The sequence below is a fragment of the Bos indicus genome, chromosome 13 (genome assembly GCF_029378745.1).
Source record: "Bos indicus isolate NIAB-ARS_2022 breed Sahiwal x Tharparkar chromosome 13, NIAB-ARS_B.indTharparkar_mat_pri_1.0, whole genome shotgun sequence".
NCBI lineage: Eukaryota > Metazoa > Chordata > Mammalia > Artiodactyla > Bovidae > Bos > Bos indicus.
Genome location: NC_091772.1, coordinates 53,948,606 through 53,960,926, shown reverse-complemented (window position 1 = coordinate 53,960,926; position 12,321 = coordinate 53,948,606). Strand labels below are relative to the sequence as shown.

Below are 12,321 nucleotides of genomic sequence, written 5' to 3'. Positions count from 1 at the left end.
GTACCCAGCTTGCTGAGACAATTAAATTAGGCTTGAGCTGTCCAGACTGATTGCTGTGCTGTCAGTGATTTTATTCAAATACAAGGTTGTTTAGTCCCTTACTCTTAGTGTTTGTGATGCCAACTCTAATGATACAAAACTGGGTTGGAGGGAGTCCATGCAAGGATGTTCTTGGGTTCTTAGGAGGATTTGCAGTTGACTGGACCCTGGTTGTCAGGATCCTTCATTTACGGCCCTTTGATTGGCTCACAGCCAAAAACACATCCCCAAATGGACAGCTTGCTCTTGGGCGCTAATGAGAAAGGGCACTGTAGGGACTGCTGGAGCCTTGCTTATTGTTAGCACATGGAGACAGGTCCACACCCGTAGGGCGGCCTGAGGACCAAGAAGGCTGAGTGCTCAGTGAAAGCAACAGCCCGGCATGCAGAAGTTGTGTGTCCTGGACGTGAGTCATGACAGGTGCCTCAAGTTCATGCAGTGCAGAAAAGCCTACAGAAGACCATGATTTAAAAAAACAATAGTATGGGAATAGTGGTAGACAACGAAGTCTTTTATTTTTTTAATTATTTATTTACTTTTTATTTTTGGCTATGCTGGGTCTTCATGGCTGTGTATGGGCTTTCTCTAGTTGTGGTGCGCAAGGACTATTCTTATCAGAGCACAGGCTCTAGACACACGGGCTTCAGTAGTTGTGGCTCTTGGTCTCTAGGGCGAGGGCTCAGTAGTTGCGGCTCACCAGTTTAGTTGCTCCACAATATGTGGAATCTTCCTGGAATCAGGGTTTGAACCTGTGTCCCCTGCATTGGCAGGTGGATTCCCATACACTATATGCCCCGGGAAAGTCCAAGAAGAAATTTTTTTTTTTTTTTTTTTAAGAAGAAATATTTTAACCTCTACTCCCTGGTGCTTCTCAGAAACAACCAGATCACCAGACACATTCTGAAGATATTCACATCGTCTTTTAAGTAAAAGTGTTTGTTCCAGTTTTCCTTGAATTTGGCAAACGAGATGGAGGTGATACCAATGAAATTGCTGCCCCCTCACCTTTACCCAGGGGCACCCATGGGGCTGCCCCACTGTATCGTCACCCCCACCATGCGGTCCAGGAGGTTCACAGTCGGCCTGTTGCTGCTCCTTAGGTGGGTTCTTGCATTTCTGTGCATTTGTCACTTGCCTGCAGACCTGTCACCCTGGCTTCCCGTCTTAACTGGCTGGATTTTATCACCACCTCGTTTTTTTGGAAGCTCTTGGTTCCCAACAGTCTTGATCTGTGTGAGCATGAGCCTGCTCTTCTGTGGGGAGAACCTGCCTGGTGGTGCCAGTGTCTACTCCGAAGGTCCTGTCCTGCCCCACCACACTCTGGTGCCCAGCGCCATAGGGGCTCCAGCTCCCGGTTGGGGAGGGGAAGCTCTGGGTACCAGGGACTCAGAACGTGGAACCTGGTTTTTAATCCCTGGGTTTGAAGAGATGTGTTTATTTTTTTATAATATTTTTATTTACTTATTTATTTGGCTGGGTTTCAAGAGGTGTATGACAACCCATTCCAGTACTCTTGCCTGGAAAATCTCATGGACGGAGGAGCCCAGTAGGCTGCCGTCCATGGGGTCGCTGAGGGTCGGACACGACTGAGCGACTTCACTTTCACTGTTCACTTTCATGCATTGGAGAAGGAAATGGCAACCCACTCCAGTGTTCCTACCTGGAGAATCCCAGGGACGGCGGAGCCTGGTGGGCTGCCGTCTATGGGGTCGCACAGAGTCGGACACGACTGAAGTGACTTAGCAGTAGCAGCAGCAAGAGGTATATTTATTATTAAACAAATATTGGCCTTAAAATTTGGATATAGGTGCTGGCAGTTCACTGAAGTTAAGAAATCTAACTTTAAGGTTTTACTAGTCAGTGGTCTGTCTGTGCGTGAAGAGGCAGGTGTGAACCACAGAGACTGGCTCACCCTGACTCATCCACGTGTGTGTTGTGTTTCCTCGGGGTGGTTTTGTCGTAGACCAGGAAATTCTGCCACTTGGTGCAGGAGCATGGAAGTCTCAGGCATAAGTGGTGCTGGGGAGTCTTGACTTAGATGCTAAAGTTTCACAGGGCCTTCTCGTCAGTCACATTAAGTAGCTGGCACCTCTTAAAACTCAACACTCAAAAAACTATCATGGCATCCGGTCCCATCACTTCATGGCAAATAAATGGGCAAAAAATGAAAACAGTGACAGACTTTATTTTCTTGGGCTCCCAAATCACCGTGAATGGTGACTGCAACCATGAAATTAAAAGATGCTTGCTTGGAAGAAAAGCCGTGACAAACCTAGATGGCATATTCAAAAGCAAAGACATCACTTTGCCAACAAAAGTCTGTCTAGTCAAAGCTATGGTTTTTCTAGTAGTCATGTATGGATATGAGAATTGGACCATAAAGAAGGCTGAGCACTGAAGAATTGACGCTTTCCAATTTCGGTGCTGAAGAGGACTTTTGAGAGTCCCCTGGACAGCAGGGAGATCAAACCAGTCAATCCTAAAGAAAATCAACCCTGAATATTCATTGGGAAGACTGATGCTGAAACTGAAGCTTCAATACTTTGGCCACCTGATGTGAACAGCCAACTCATTGGAAATGACCCTGATGCTGGGAAAGATCAAGGGCAGGAGAAGAACGGGGTGACTGAAGATGAGATGGTCGGGTGGCATCACCAATACAATGAACGTGAGTTTTAGCAAACTCCGGGAGATGGTGAAGGACAGGGAAGCCTGGTGTGCTGCAGTCCATGAGGTCAGAGTTGGACATGATTTAATGACTGAACAACGACACAGTTGATGATGTAGTTAACTTCTGTGGAGCAGATACGAAAGTATTAGTTGTTGGTATTTTTCTGTGGGTGGGCTGTAAAAGGGTTATTCAGTAGGAACTGAGTAGCTGAGAATAAAAAGTAATTTGTCAAAGTTGTATTTTCTAGAACAGTTCTCAGGACCAAAAAAATTACTTAGCAAGTGATAATAAACTTGACATAGTCAAGTTACTTCTGCTGTAGAGTAAATTCTTAGTAATGGAGACTTGACGAGAATATGCTGTCATTAACATCATTGAGGGTTCTGAGCTCCCTGCAGGCCCTGCCCTGGTAGTGAGGACGTGTGTCCTTGTTTCTAATCCAGATGAGGTAAACGCCAAGTGCTGCAGTGACCTGGCCATGCCGACAGCTGGAAGCTATTAGAACTGGGCTTACCCTGGTTCCAGAGCCCATCGGCTCTGGATGGCAGTGAGGCTCGACGGTGACACACCAACGTCACAACGTTCTTTGTGCCCTTTGGTTTGGCTTGGGTCCTGACTGCACCTCTCTGTGCTTCTGTTTGTGCCTGTGACAGTTGTCGTTGTGCCTGGGGGAGCCTGGTCCCTGAGGAACCCAGTCTGGAGGGAGTTCATGTGCTTGTGTCCTGGTTGTGATCAGAAGTGACCCTCCTCTGAAGCAGTTGCCGCCACTCTTCTTACCACATGTTCTCCTTTTCCTGTTTCTTGATTTCCTTCCTCATTTTGCTGAAGTGCTGTCCAGATCGTTGGTTCGTTCAGGATATGCAAGCTGTGCTTTTCCCAAACTCCTGCATTGATGGACTCTTAGGACGAAACTCCTTTCTCCTTAGAGCTGGAAGCATGTTTTGTTTGGGGAAGTTCTCAGCGCCCAGGACATGGACGTTTGACCTTGCTGCTCTGCTCTGCGGGGCTGCAGTTTGCACACTTGTGTTTTCTGTCAGCACTAATTTTGTTTTTGGTTGACTATTTCTTTCTCAGTTGGCTGTATTCTCTGCCTTTCAAATTCCCACTAGATGGAGCTTCTCGTTTTCTACTTTGCATATGCTGGTTCCCTTCCGATGTTCCTTGAATCATGCCTCCTCTGTTCTCTGGCCTCTAGCTGTTACAGGCAGTTATGCCCTCTGCTTTGTTGACAGCTTCCCTGCTCAGATGGTGATTTCCGGAGCCTGCATTCTCTTTCTGTGCTCCTTGTGGTCATAGATTGCTGTAATTTCAGTCTCTGAGGATAGTAGAACTGTTTGGGGCAGTTTTAGGTTTACACAAAAATTGAGTACACTGTTCAGAGAGTTGCCTTGTACTTCCTGCCTCTGCCCCCAGTCCCAGTTTTTTGGCATTGAGTGGTACATTGTTTAGAGTGATGGTCTAACATTGATACAGATTAACTCAAGTCCACAGTTTACATCAGGGCTCACTCTTGGTGTTGCACATTCTTCTGATTCTGACAAATGTAATGATGATGTGTATGTAGCATTGTGGTATCAGAATAGTTTCACTGCAGTAAAAACCCTCTGTGCTCTGCCTGTTCATCCTCCCTGCCCCCAGCCCCTGGCAAACACCCGTCTTTCTACTGTCTTCATAGGTTTGTCTTCTCCAGAGTGTTAGACTGGTAGAGTCCTGCAGTGTGTGTGTAGCTCTTTCTGATCAGCTTCCTTCACTGAGTTAAATGCATTTAGGCTGCTCTGTGTCTTTTCATGGTTTGGTAGCTCATTTCAGTCAGTGCTAAGTAACACTCCACTGTCTGGATGTACCACAGTTTTTTATCCATCACCTGCTGAAGGACATCCTGCTTGCTTCTGAGTTTTGGCAACTATGATATATATATATATACACCAACTTATTTTTAAGTAGTAGCTTATAATCACACACAGATTGTTACATTAGTAATGAATTTAGAAATGATGTCTGTCTTCTTTTCTTTGAACTGCATGCTGTTTCAAAGTGTATTGTTTTCATAGTAAACACTGAGGTTTTCCTAGATACTTTCCTTTTGGGTCTCTAATCTGTTCCTGTTGGGGACATACTGTATACGAGTTCAGTCCATTTAATTTTTTTTTTAATTTCGGCTGTGTGGGTCTTCGTTGCTGCACACAGGCAGCTCTAGTTGTGGTACACAGGCTTATTGCAGTGGCTTCTCTCGTAGCAGAGCACAAGCTCTAAGCTGCAGCTCAGCCGTTGTGGTGCACGGTCTTCATTGCTCCACAGCATGTGAAATCCTCCCGGACCAGGGATTGAGCCGTGTCCCCTACATGAGCAGGCAGATTCTTTACTGCTGAGCTACCAGGGAAGCCCTCTGTCCATTTAGATTTTTGGAAGCTTGTTTTAAGGCCCATCATGTAAAAGTGTAAGTTCTGTGGATGTGGGTGTCACACAAGTAATTGGGTAATGTTGGTTGATAGTGTTCTTCAGATTGTTGGCATTTTCCCTAACTTTGTGTGTGTTTCTGTTCTGTCAGTTTCTGAGAGAGGGGTGTTAAGATTTTTGTGACTGTGAAATTGTCTGCTTCTCCCCTTATTTGTCAAAACTTTTTTATGTATTTTGAGACCCTGTTTTTAAAGTGTGTCTCTTGCATTTTTATCCATTTGACAGTGTCTTCGTTTCACTGGAGCTTTTCATCTGTAGAGTTTCCTTCTCATTTTTCTTTCAGCTTTCTAGCTAGGCCCCCTTATGTTTTTACTTAGAGGTTGCTCAAGGGATTGTGGTAAACATACTTAAATTTTTATAGCCTACTTAGGGTGACAGTCGGAGAAGGCAATGGCACCCCACTCCAGTACTCTTGCCTGGAAAATCCCATGGATGGAGGAGCCTGGAAGGCTGCAGTCCATGGGGTTGCTGAGGGTCGGACACGACTGAGCGCCTTCACTTTCACTTTTCATTTTCATGCATTGGAGAAGGAAATGGCAACCCACTCCAGTGTTCTTGCCTGGAGAATCCCAGGGACGGGGGAGCCTGGTGGGCTGCCGTCTATGGGGTCGCACAGAGTCGGACACGACTGAAGTGACTTAGCAGTAGCAGTAGGGTGACAATATTGTAGCAGTCAGAAACTGCCCCTTATCTTAACGTGGGACCACTCCTCACTCCTTTCTGCTGTAGATGAATGTGTTGTATTTGTGTGTGTTGTGACCCCCACAGAGTGCTGTAATTTTTTGCCTCAAATAGAATCAAGTCTGTCTGCTCTGTGCTGGGAGTTTTAATCTGTATTTTCTGATATTTTCTCTGTGTTCTCCTTGTAGACTAGCGTGCCATGGCAGACCAGAGACAGCGCTCACTCTCTACCTCTGGGGAGTCCCTGTACCATGTACTGGGGCTGGATAAGAACGCAACCTCGGATGACATTAAGAAGTCCTACCGGTAAGAAGCCTCCACCCCCAGCAGCTCCTGCATGGCTGTCTTATATCTCCCTGTTTCCCTGGCCTACTTGCAGGGTCACAGTAGCAGTTCTATTGTATCTCATGATTGTTACCTTAATGTTTTCTGGGCAACAGAAAACAGTCCCTTGTATAAATAAATTAAAAAAAAAAAAAACACAGCCCCTTACATAAATAAATTTTAAAAACTAAACTAAACAGCTCCTTGTGGGTCATTTGAACTCCCTGCCCTGGAGTAGAGGCCTGGGGGGCAGGTCTGAGTGTGCTGAGCTGTGACTGTGGGTTAGTCTCCACACCCTGGGGCGGCCTTCCCTCTGAGCTTGCCCCACCCCCACCCCATGCAGTGTCTCTAAGACACTGTCATTGATGCAACCACCTGACACAGTCCTTTATGGTCTCCCTTATCTCCTTATCAGACACATTTAAAAAGCCTTTGCTGCCCAGTCCCTGCCCTTGCCTCCATTTGACAAATGTTCAATGAGCGTCCGGGACACTAGAGGGCAGCAGTAGGGCTGGCAGCTCCTGGGGGGATTGGAGCAGGCTGCTTGCAGGTAAGCTCTCACAGGGCACCTGCTCCTCTGTGGATGGCTCTGGACGATTGCAGAAATTTCTGTTGACCCTGGCGTTCTTGAGTTCTGTGGAAAGTTAGCAGGGGAGCTGGTGACGGGTAAATGTGTCTCTGCTAGCCCTCCATCCAGTGGGTGAATACAAAATGCACAACCAGCAGATGGTTTTGGTTTGCAGGAAGCTGGCCTTGAAATACCACCCTGACAAGAACCCTGATAACCCGGAGGCTGCAGACAAGTTTAAGGAGATCAACAACGCCCACGCCATCTTGACGGACGCCACGAAAAGAAACATCTACGACAAGTACGGCTCACTGGGGCTCTACGTGGCCGAGCAGTTCGGGGAGGAGAACGTGAACACCTACTTTGTGCTCTCCAGCTGGTGGGCCAAGGTGAGGCTGCGACTCCCACACTCGCATCCTGGCGGGTGGGTCTGGGCATGTGGCAGGCTCCTCATCCCTGTGGATACAGCAAAGGTCCAGTCCCAGCAGCTTTTGCTGGCCTGGTGGCCTGCCTGCAGCTGACCTGGATGCACAGAGTGGGGCCTGTGCTGAAGGGTGGCATCCACAGTATTTTCTTTTATGCGTCACTGTGATAGAAACAGGAAACACACTTTTGTCATCACAGTGTGGAGAGATTTGTTTTTGTAATTGAGAAGATGTGTTTGAAATGTCTACCTTGAGAAACTTGAAAAGATAGTATTGTTTTATATGGTAACATTACTTGATTTCCTGATTTTATTCAAAGCATATGCCATGTAAGGCCCGAGAGTGTGGCTCACTGCCGGGCACTGTGCTGTTGGAAGCCAGTCCGGCGGCTGCCAGTCCCCCTTCCCCCCCGCCCCCCTTCAAAATTTACTCTTCTTATGCAGCTGGTCTTTCTTTCTGCCTTTCCTGTCTTCCTGTCTTAATGTTCTTTATTCTTCTTGATCTGGGAAAGAATCCACTGTTGGTTGAGGACCCCTCTGTAACTGGGGTCGGCGGGGGTGAGGGCCAGGCCCCGGCTTCCTCACACAGCCCTGTCCCCCTCCCCCCAGGCCCTGTTCATCTTCTGTGGGCTCCTCACCTGCTGCTACTGTTGCTGCTGCCTCTGCTGCTGCTTCAACTGCTGCTGTGGCAAGTGCAAGCCCAAGGCGCCTGAGGGGGAGGAGACGGAGTTCTATGTGTCCCCCGAGGACCTGGAGGCGCAGCTGCAGTCCGATGAGAGGGGTGAGTGCGCCCACCGCCCGGGTGGTGCGCGAGGGGCGGGCCTGGAGCGGGCCCTGAACGTGTCGCCCTGTCTCATCAAACAGGAGGGCACTGACACTGTGCGGGAGTGTTTGTGGTGGCAGCGGGACGGTTGAGGTGTGAACGTGGACGCTGGAGGTAAAGCAGGCTCGGAGGGCTGTCCCCGCCACGGACTGTGGCAGCCGAGTAGGCGGGGAGGGCCGAGGGCCGAGGCCGCTGAGGAAGGCCGTGTGGGGCAGAGGTCCAGGCAGCGTCACCCTTTCGAGTGCTTGTCCTACGACCTCTGACCCCAGTCGAGCCACCAGGCGGCTGAGTGTGTCACACAGTGTCGGGGCCATGAAGCTCACTGGCCTGACCTCACTCCATGCGTGTCACTTGCTTGCAGAGGCCGCAGACACGCCGATCGTCATCCAGCCGGCGTCTGCCACGGAGACCACCCAGCTCACGGCTGACTCCCACCCCAGCTACCACACCGATGGGTTCAACTAAATCCAGGATCAGTCAGCACCCGGCCACTCAACCTTAGAATCATGAACTGTAGTCACAGAGATGGCGTGGGAGCCGCCCTGGCCCCAGGAGGGCCGCGCCGACCCGCCTCTGTGCCCGCCCATCCACCCCCGACACATGAAGTGCGTAGCATGCAGTATTTAAAGCAGTTTAGCTACGGTCTTCTTCATCTTCTGTTGTTTCCTTTTTTAATAGCATGTATGGGTTATGTCCATGTCTGTCTGTGTTGTGGGTGTGTTGCAGCCAGACTGCATTCACCGGACGTGGGGCTGCCTCAGGACTCTCAGGCAGGTTGGCGTGGCGGGTGGATGGCCCTTGTGGTCCCTCACCGCCAGGTGGGCTCAGGCGGGATGGGCACTCTGTTTCCTGTTTTCATGGGGGCCTGAGGCAGGTGCTGCCTGATGGAAGCTGTGGGGTCTGCTCCCTGCCCTGTCTGCCTACCTTGCAGCCACAGACAGGGCCTCTGGACTCACTTGACAGGAAGGAGCTGGGCCTGGCTCCCAGTCCCGGGGTGTTGCCCTGTGGTACTCACGCTCACCTCATCTGCTTCACCTCATGGCAGGTATTCCCGTATCTGACCTGAGGCCCCTGTGCTTCGAGTGTGCTCCCTCCCCTGCTGGGACGTCCCTGCAGCCTCCATGCTCCCCTTCCCTGCACTGCCCTCCACATTCCTTCAGGCCCACCTGGCCTCTTTGTAATCCTTTCTTGGACCTCCAAGAACCACAGATGGTATCAGCGGCCCAATTAGTGGTGGTCAGAGGGGCTGAATCCAGGCTGCCGGTGGTGAGTGGGCTGCATAGCCCTCTTGCTTCCCACCCCCAACCCACCTCCAATCCACTTTCCTCCACCTGCTCCCTTTGGCCATTGTGGATGGTTTGGGCAGTTAGAGATGTCGAGCTCATGGAGGAAGGACCAGCTGGACCAAAGGCACACTCTGGGGAGAGGGTCAGTCCCCAGGAGGCCTCGGTCCCCTTGGCTCATTCACCTGCAGCCAGACCACAGAAGCTTTCTCACCTGTCTCAGCACCACCACCTGTGGACTGTCGGAAGCCAGTCTGTCTTGTCTGCGTCTAGCCCTGGGGTAGTCCACCACTGTGAGGACTTGGAGACGTGCTTGTGCTGGGCCTGTGCCACACCTGCACCTCGAGACCTGTGTGGCCCAAGCAGGCCTGCCTGGTTTCTGCAGAATGAACCTAGTGACCACTGGACTCCTCCTCAGTGTCCAGTGGGGGAGGTTGTGGGCAGGGGCTGCACGTGAGGAGGTCAGACGCACCAGGACACCCTCCCAGAGCCACTGTCCCCCACACCACCTGCCCACCCACGGCCCCAGCTTACTCGCTGTGCTGTGCTCTGCAATCACCAGGTCCAGAGGCACTTAATGGTATTGTTTTATTTGGGGTTTTTGCCTGTGAAAATGATCATGAAGACATTCAGTGAGAGGTGAGATAAATGCACTGGTATTAAATTAGAAATAACATGCTAAAATCAGACTTCTTAAAAGAACAAGGAATCAGTTATTTGACCTGTCCAGGACCAGGGAGGAGGCTGGTCTTTGGTGCCAGCCTCAGGCAGACATCAAGAATTCAGCCTGAGAGCAGGCCCTAGTCAGCCATCCTGTTTCTGGAAATAGCTTAGGAAACGAGTTGTTTTTCCCCAGAATGGCCAAAAAACAAGTTCAAAGCTTGGACTCTAGCAAGGCAGGCAGCCGCCCCTTCTGCAGTGGGTGGGTGTGTTGCTTTGCGGGTGGAAGACTCCAAGACCCACCCCCCCACAAGTCAGGGTTAGTCCCTTGCCAGGTGTGTCTCAGTTCCGGAATCTTACTGCTCATCTGCTAGAATCGTGACGATCCCCTGGAGACCAGGGTGCCATGGAAAAGGGGCAGGTCTGCAGGTTTGTTGAACCCAGTCTCCCACAGAATTGCAAAAATCTAGTAAATCATGATGACAATGACAACAATTCTCCTGGTGATGGTAACGACTGCATGAGGCCCAGGTCCCCAAGGAGCCAGCACCTGCTAGGTCTAGACCATGCCCCTTCACCTGACCCTGACTCAGACCCTGTGTGTCCTGCGTGTCCAGTTTGTTGATCTGGAAGCAGAAAAAGTCTGGGAACCTTCAGGCACTCACCCTGACTGGAGACCTAGGCCCCTGGCTGTGTTTCCCTGGTGAGCAGCGTATTGTGTCTGGAGCATCCCCTGTTCGTGTGTTCAGAGGAGACAACCCTCTCCCTGCTGTGGCGGGAAAGGAGAAGTGCTGTGGCTAGTGCTGGGGTGCCCTGTGGTGCTGCAGGAGCATGGGAGTGGCTGAGGGGCGGTCAGAGGCTGGTGGCCTGTAGATTTCTGTTTCTGCTTGGTGACGTGGTCTCTTGTCTTCCTTGGGCGTTATTCTGTTTTCAAACTGCTTCAGACGTTACCGCTCGTGTGTGAGCCTTCCTGCTTCTCTGATCAGTTGAGCAGCCAGCACCACGAGGAACCCATTAGGGAACATGGACATGGCGCTTCTGCTCTGGGTGGGGCGGAGGACCTGTTCCAGGGCAGATGGGCAGCCTCCCTGGCACCTGGTGTGAGACCTCCAGTGAGTGGGTGGGTGCCCAGAGCCTGGGGGCCCTGTCCGCCCTTCCCTGGCTCTCAGCAAGCCCCACCAGGGACACAGCTTGCTTGTGGGGTGTGGTGAGAGGGTGTGAAAAGTGACTGATCTCATTCCTTTCCCAGTATTCTGAGCTGTGAACCCATGTGACACAGGATTCCTGTTATGCTTTTTTGGTTGTGACTCCTTCTCCTGTGGAATTGGCAAAAGCTACATTTTTACTGTCCTTTCAAGCACGGTTGGCGTCGTCTCTGCTGTAGGTGTGGGCAGTGTGTGTACATATGTGTATATGTATATATCACCCAGCAGCGTGACTGCTGCCGTCCAGGGCAAAGCGACAGTACAATAAATGTTGGCTCCAAAACTGCCTCTGGTTTCTTGATCAGTGGGCAGGAGCAGGGGTCTGGGCAAGCTGGCCTGCTGCGCACAGAAGGAAACCCCGACCCTGTTGTGTCCTGGGATAGGTGTGGGTGGCAGGCCAGGTGTCAGCCTCTGGGGGTGGGGGGCAGGGCTGCCTCCCTGTCCCTGGGGACTCACCTGACCCCTGAGGTGAGTGTCTCAACCCCTCCCTCCTTTGAAACATTAAAACCCATTTTCTAGGCATCAGATACAACCAGTGACAAAGCCGCATTCCAAGGGGTCTCTCTCCTGACCCCAGACCCACCCAGAGGGTCCCTGTGAGGTAGGAGATGGGCTCCAGCTTGGACATTATTCTCCTACCTCACCTCAGGGAAGAGGCTGGGCGTGGGTCCTGTGCTCAGCAACTTCTGGTCGGTTTTATCTCCTTGGAAATGGGATGGTGTTTCGGGTGGGCAGGGGAAGCAGTTTACACTGAAACCTGTATACGTTGTGGTTAGAAGCTAAATGCGGGTTCATGGACCATGGTCGTCCATGTGCTGGTTTGTCCTGCTGCTGGGGTCCGACCTCTGTCCTGAGCCCGTGCACACACCTGGGGCTAGGCTGAGGGGTCACGGAAGTTTCCCATGGTGATGGTCTCTATGTCTGAATGTTGACCTATAATAAAGATTACTTGTAAAAAATAAATGTTTTCACTGCAGACCAGGTGTATGTCTTATTTAATGATCCCTGCATAATCCTATTTTGGGGGGAGTCTTACACTCTGGGGGCAGCTAACCTCCTTGGCCCTCCTGAGGTTGATGGTAGGGAGAGAGGGGCAGGTGACATCCTGTGCCCCATCGGGCACCCCTGGACACAGTACAGGCAGCTGCCTTTGTACCTGTCTCCTCACCCCCAAGACAAGCATCCA

General features: G+C 50.9%; 1 protein-coding gene across 3 annotated transcripts in view; it reads left to right on the top strand.

Annotated features, from left to right (window-relative positions):
* The window catches only part of DNAJC5 (DnaJ heat shock protein family (Hsp40) member C5), a 29,004-nt gene extending 16,893 nt beyond the window's left edge, over positions 1 to 12,111 (top strand). For 2 of the 3 annotated variants that reach the window (XM_070801273.1, XM_019972015.2), the window contains 4 exons: positions 6,037 to 6,154; positions 6,916 to 7,129; positions 7,774 to 7,945; positions 8,349 to 12,111. In XM_070801273.1, coding sequence (XP_070657374.1) covers positions 6,048 to 6,154; positions 6,916 to 7,129; positions 7,774 to 7,945; positions 8,349 to 8,452 — 597 coding nt within the window. In that variant the 5' untranslated portion in view covers positions 6,037 to 6,047 and the 3' untranslated portion in view covers positions 8,453 to 12,111. Of the gene's footprint in view, positions 1 to 6,036; positions 6,155 to 6,915; positions 7,130 to 7,773; positions 7,946 to 8,028; positions 8,102 to 8,348 lie in introns of all 3 variants that reach the window. The other variant, XR_002181984.2, reaches the window with a different exon arrangement.
* The last annotated feature ends 210 nt before the right edge of the window (positions 12,112 to 12,321 follow it).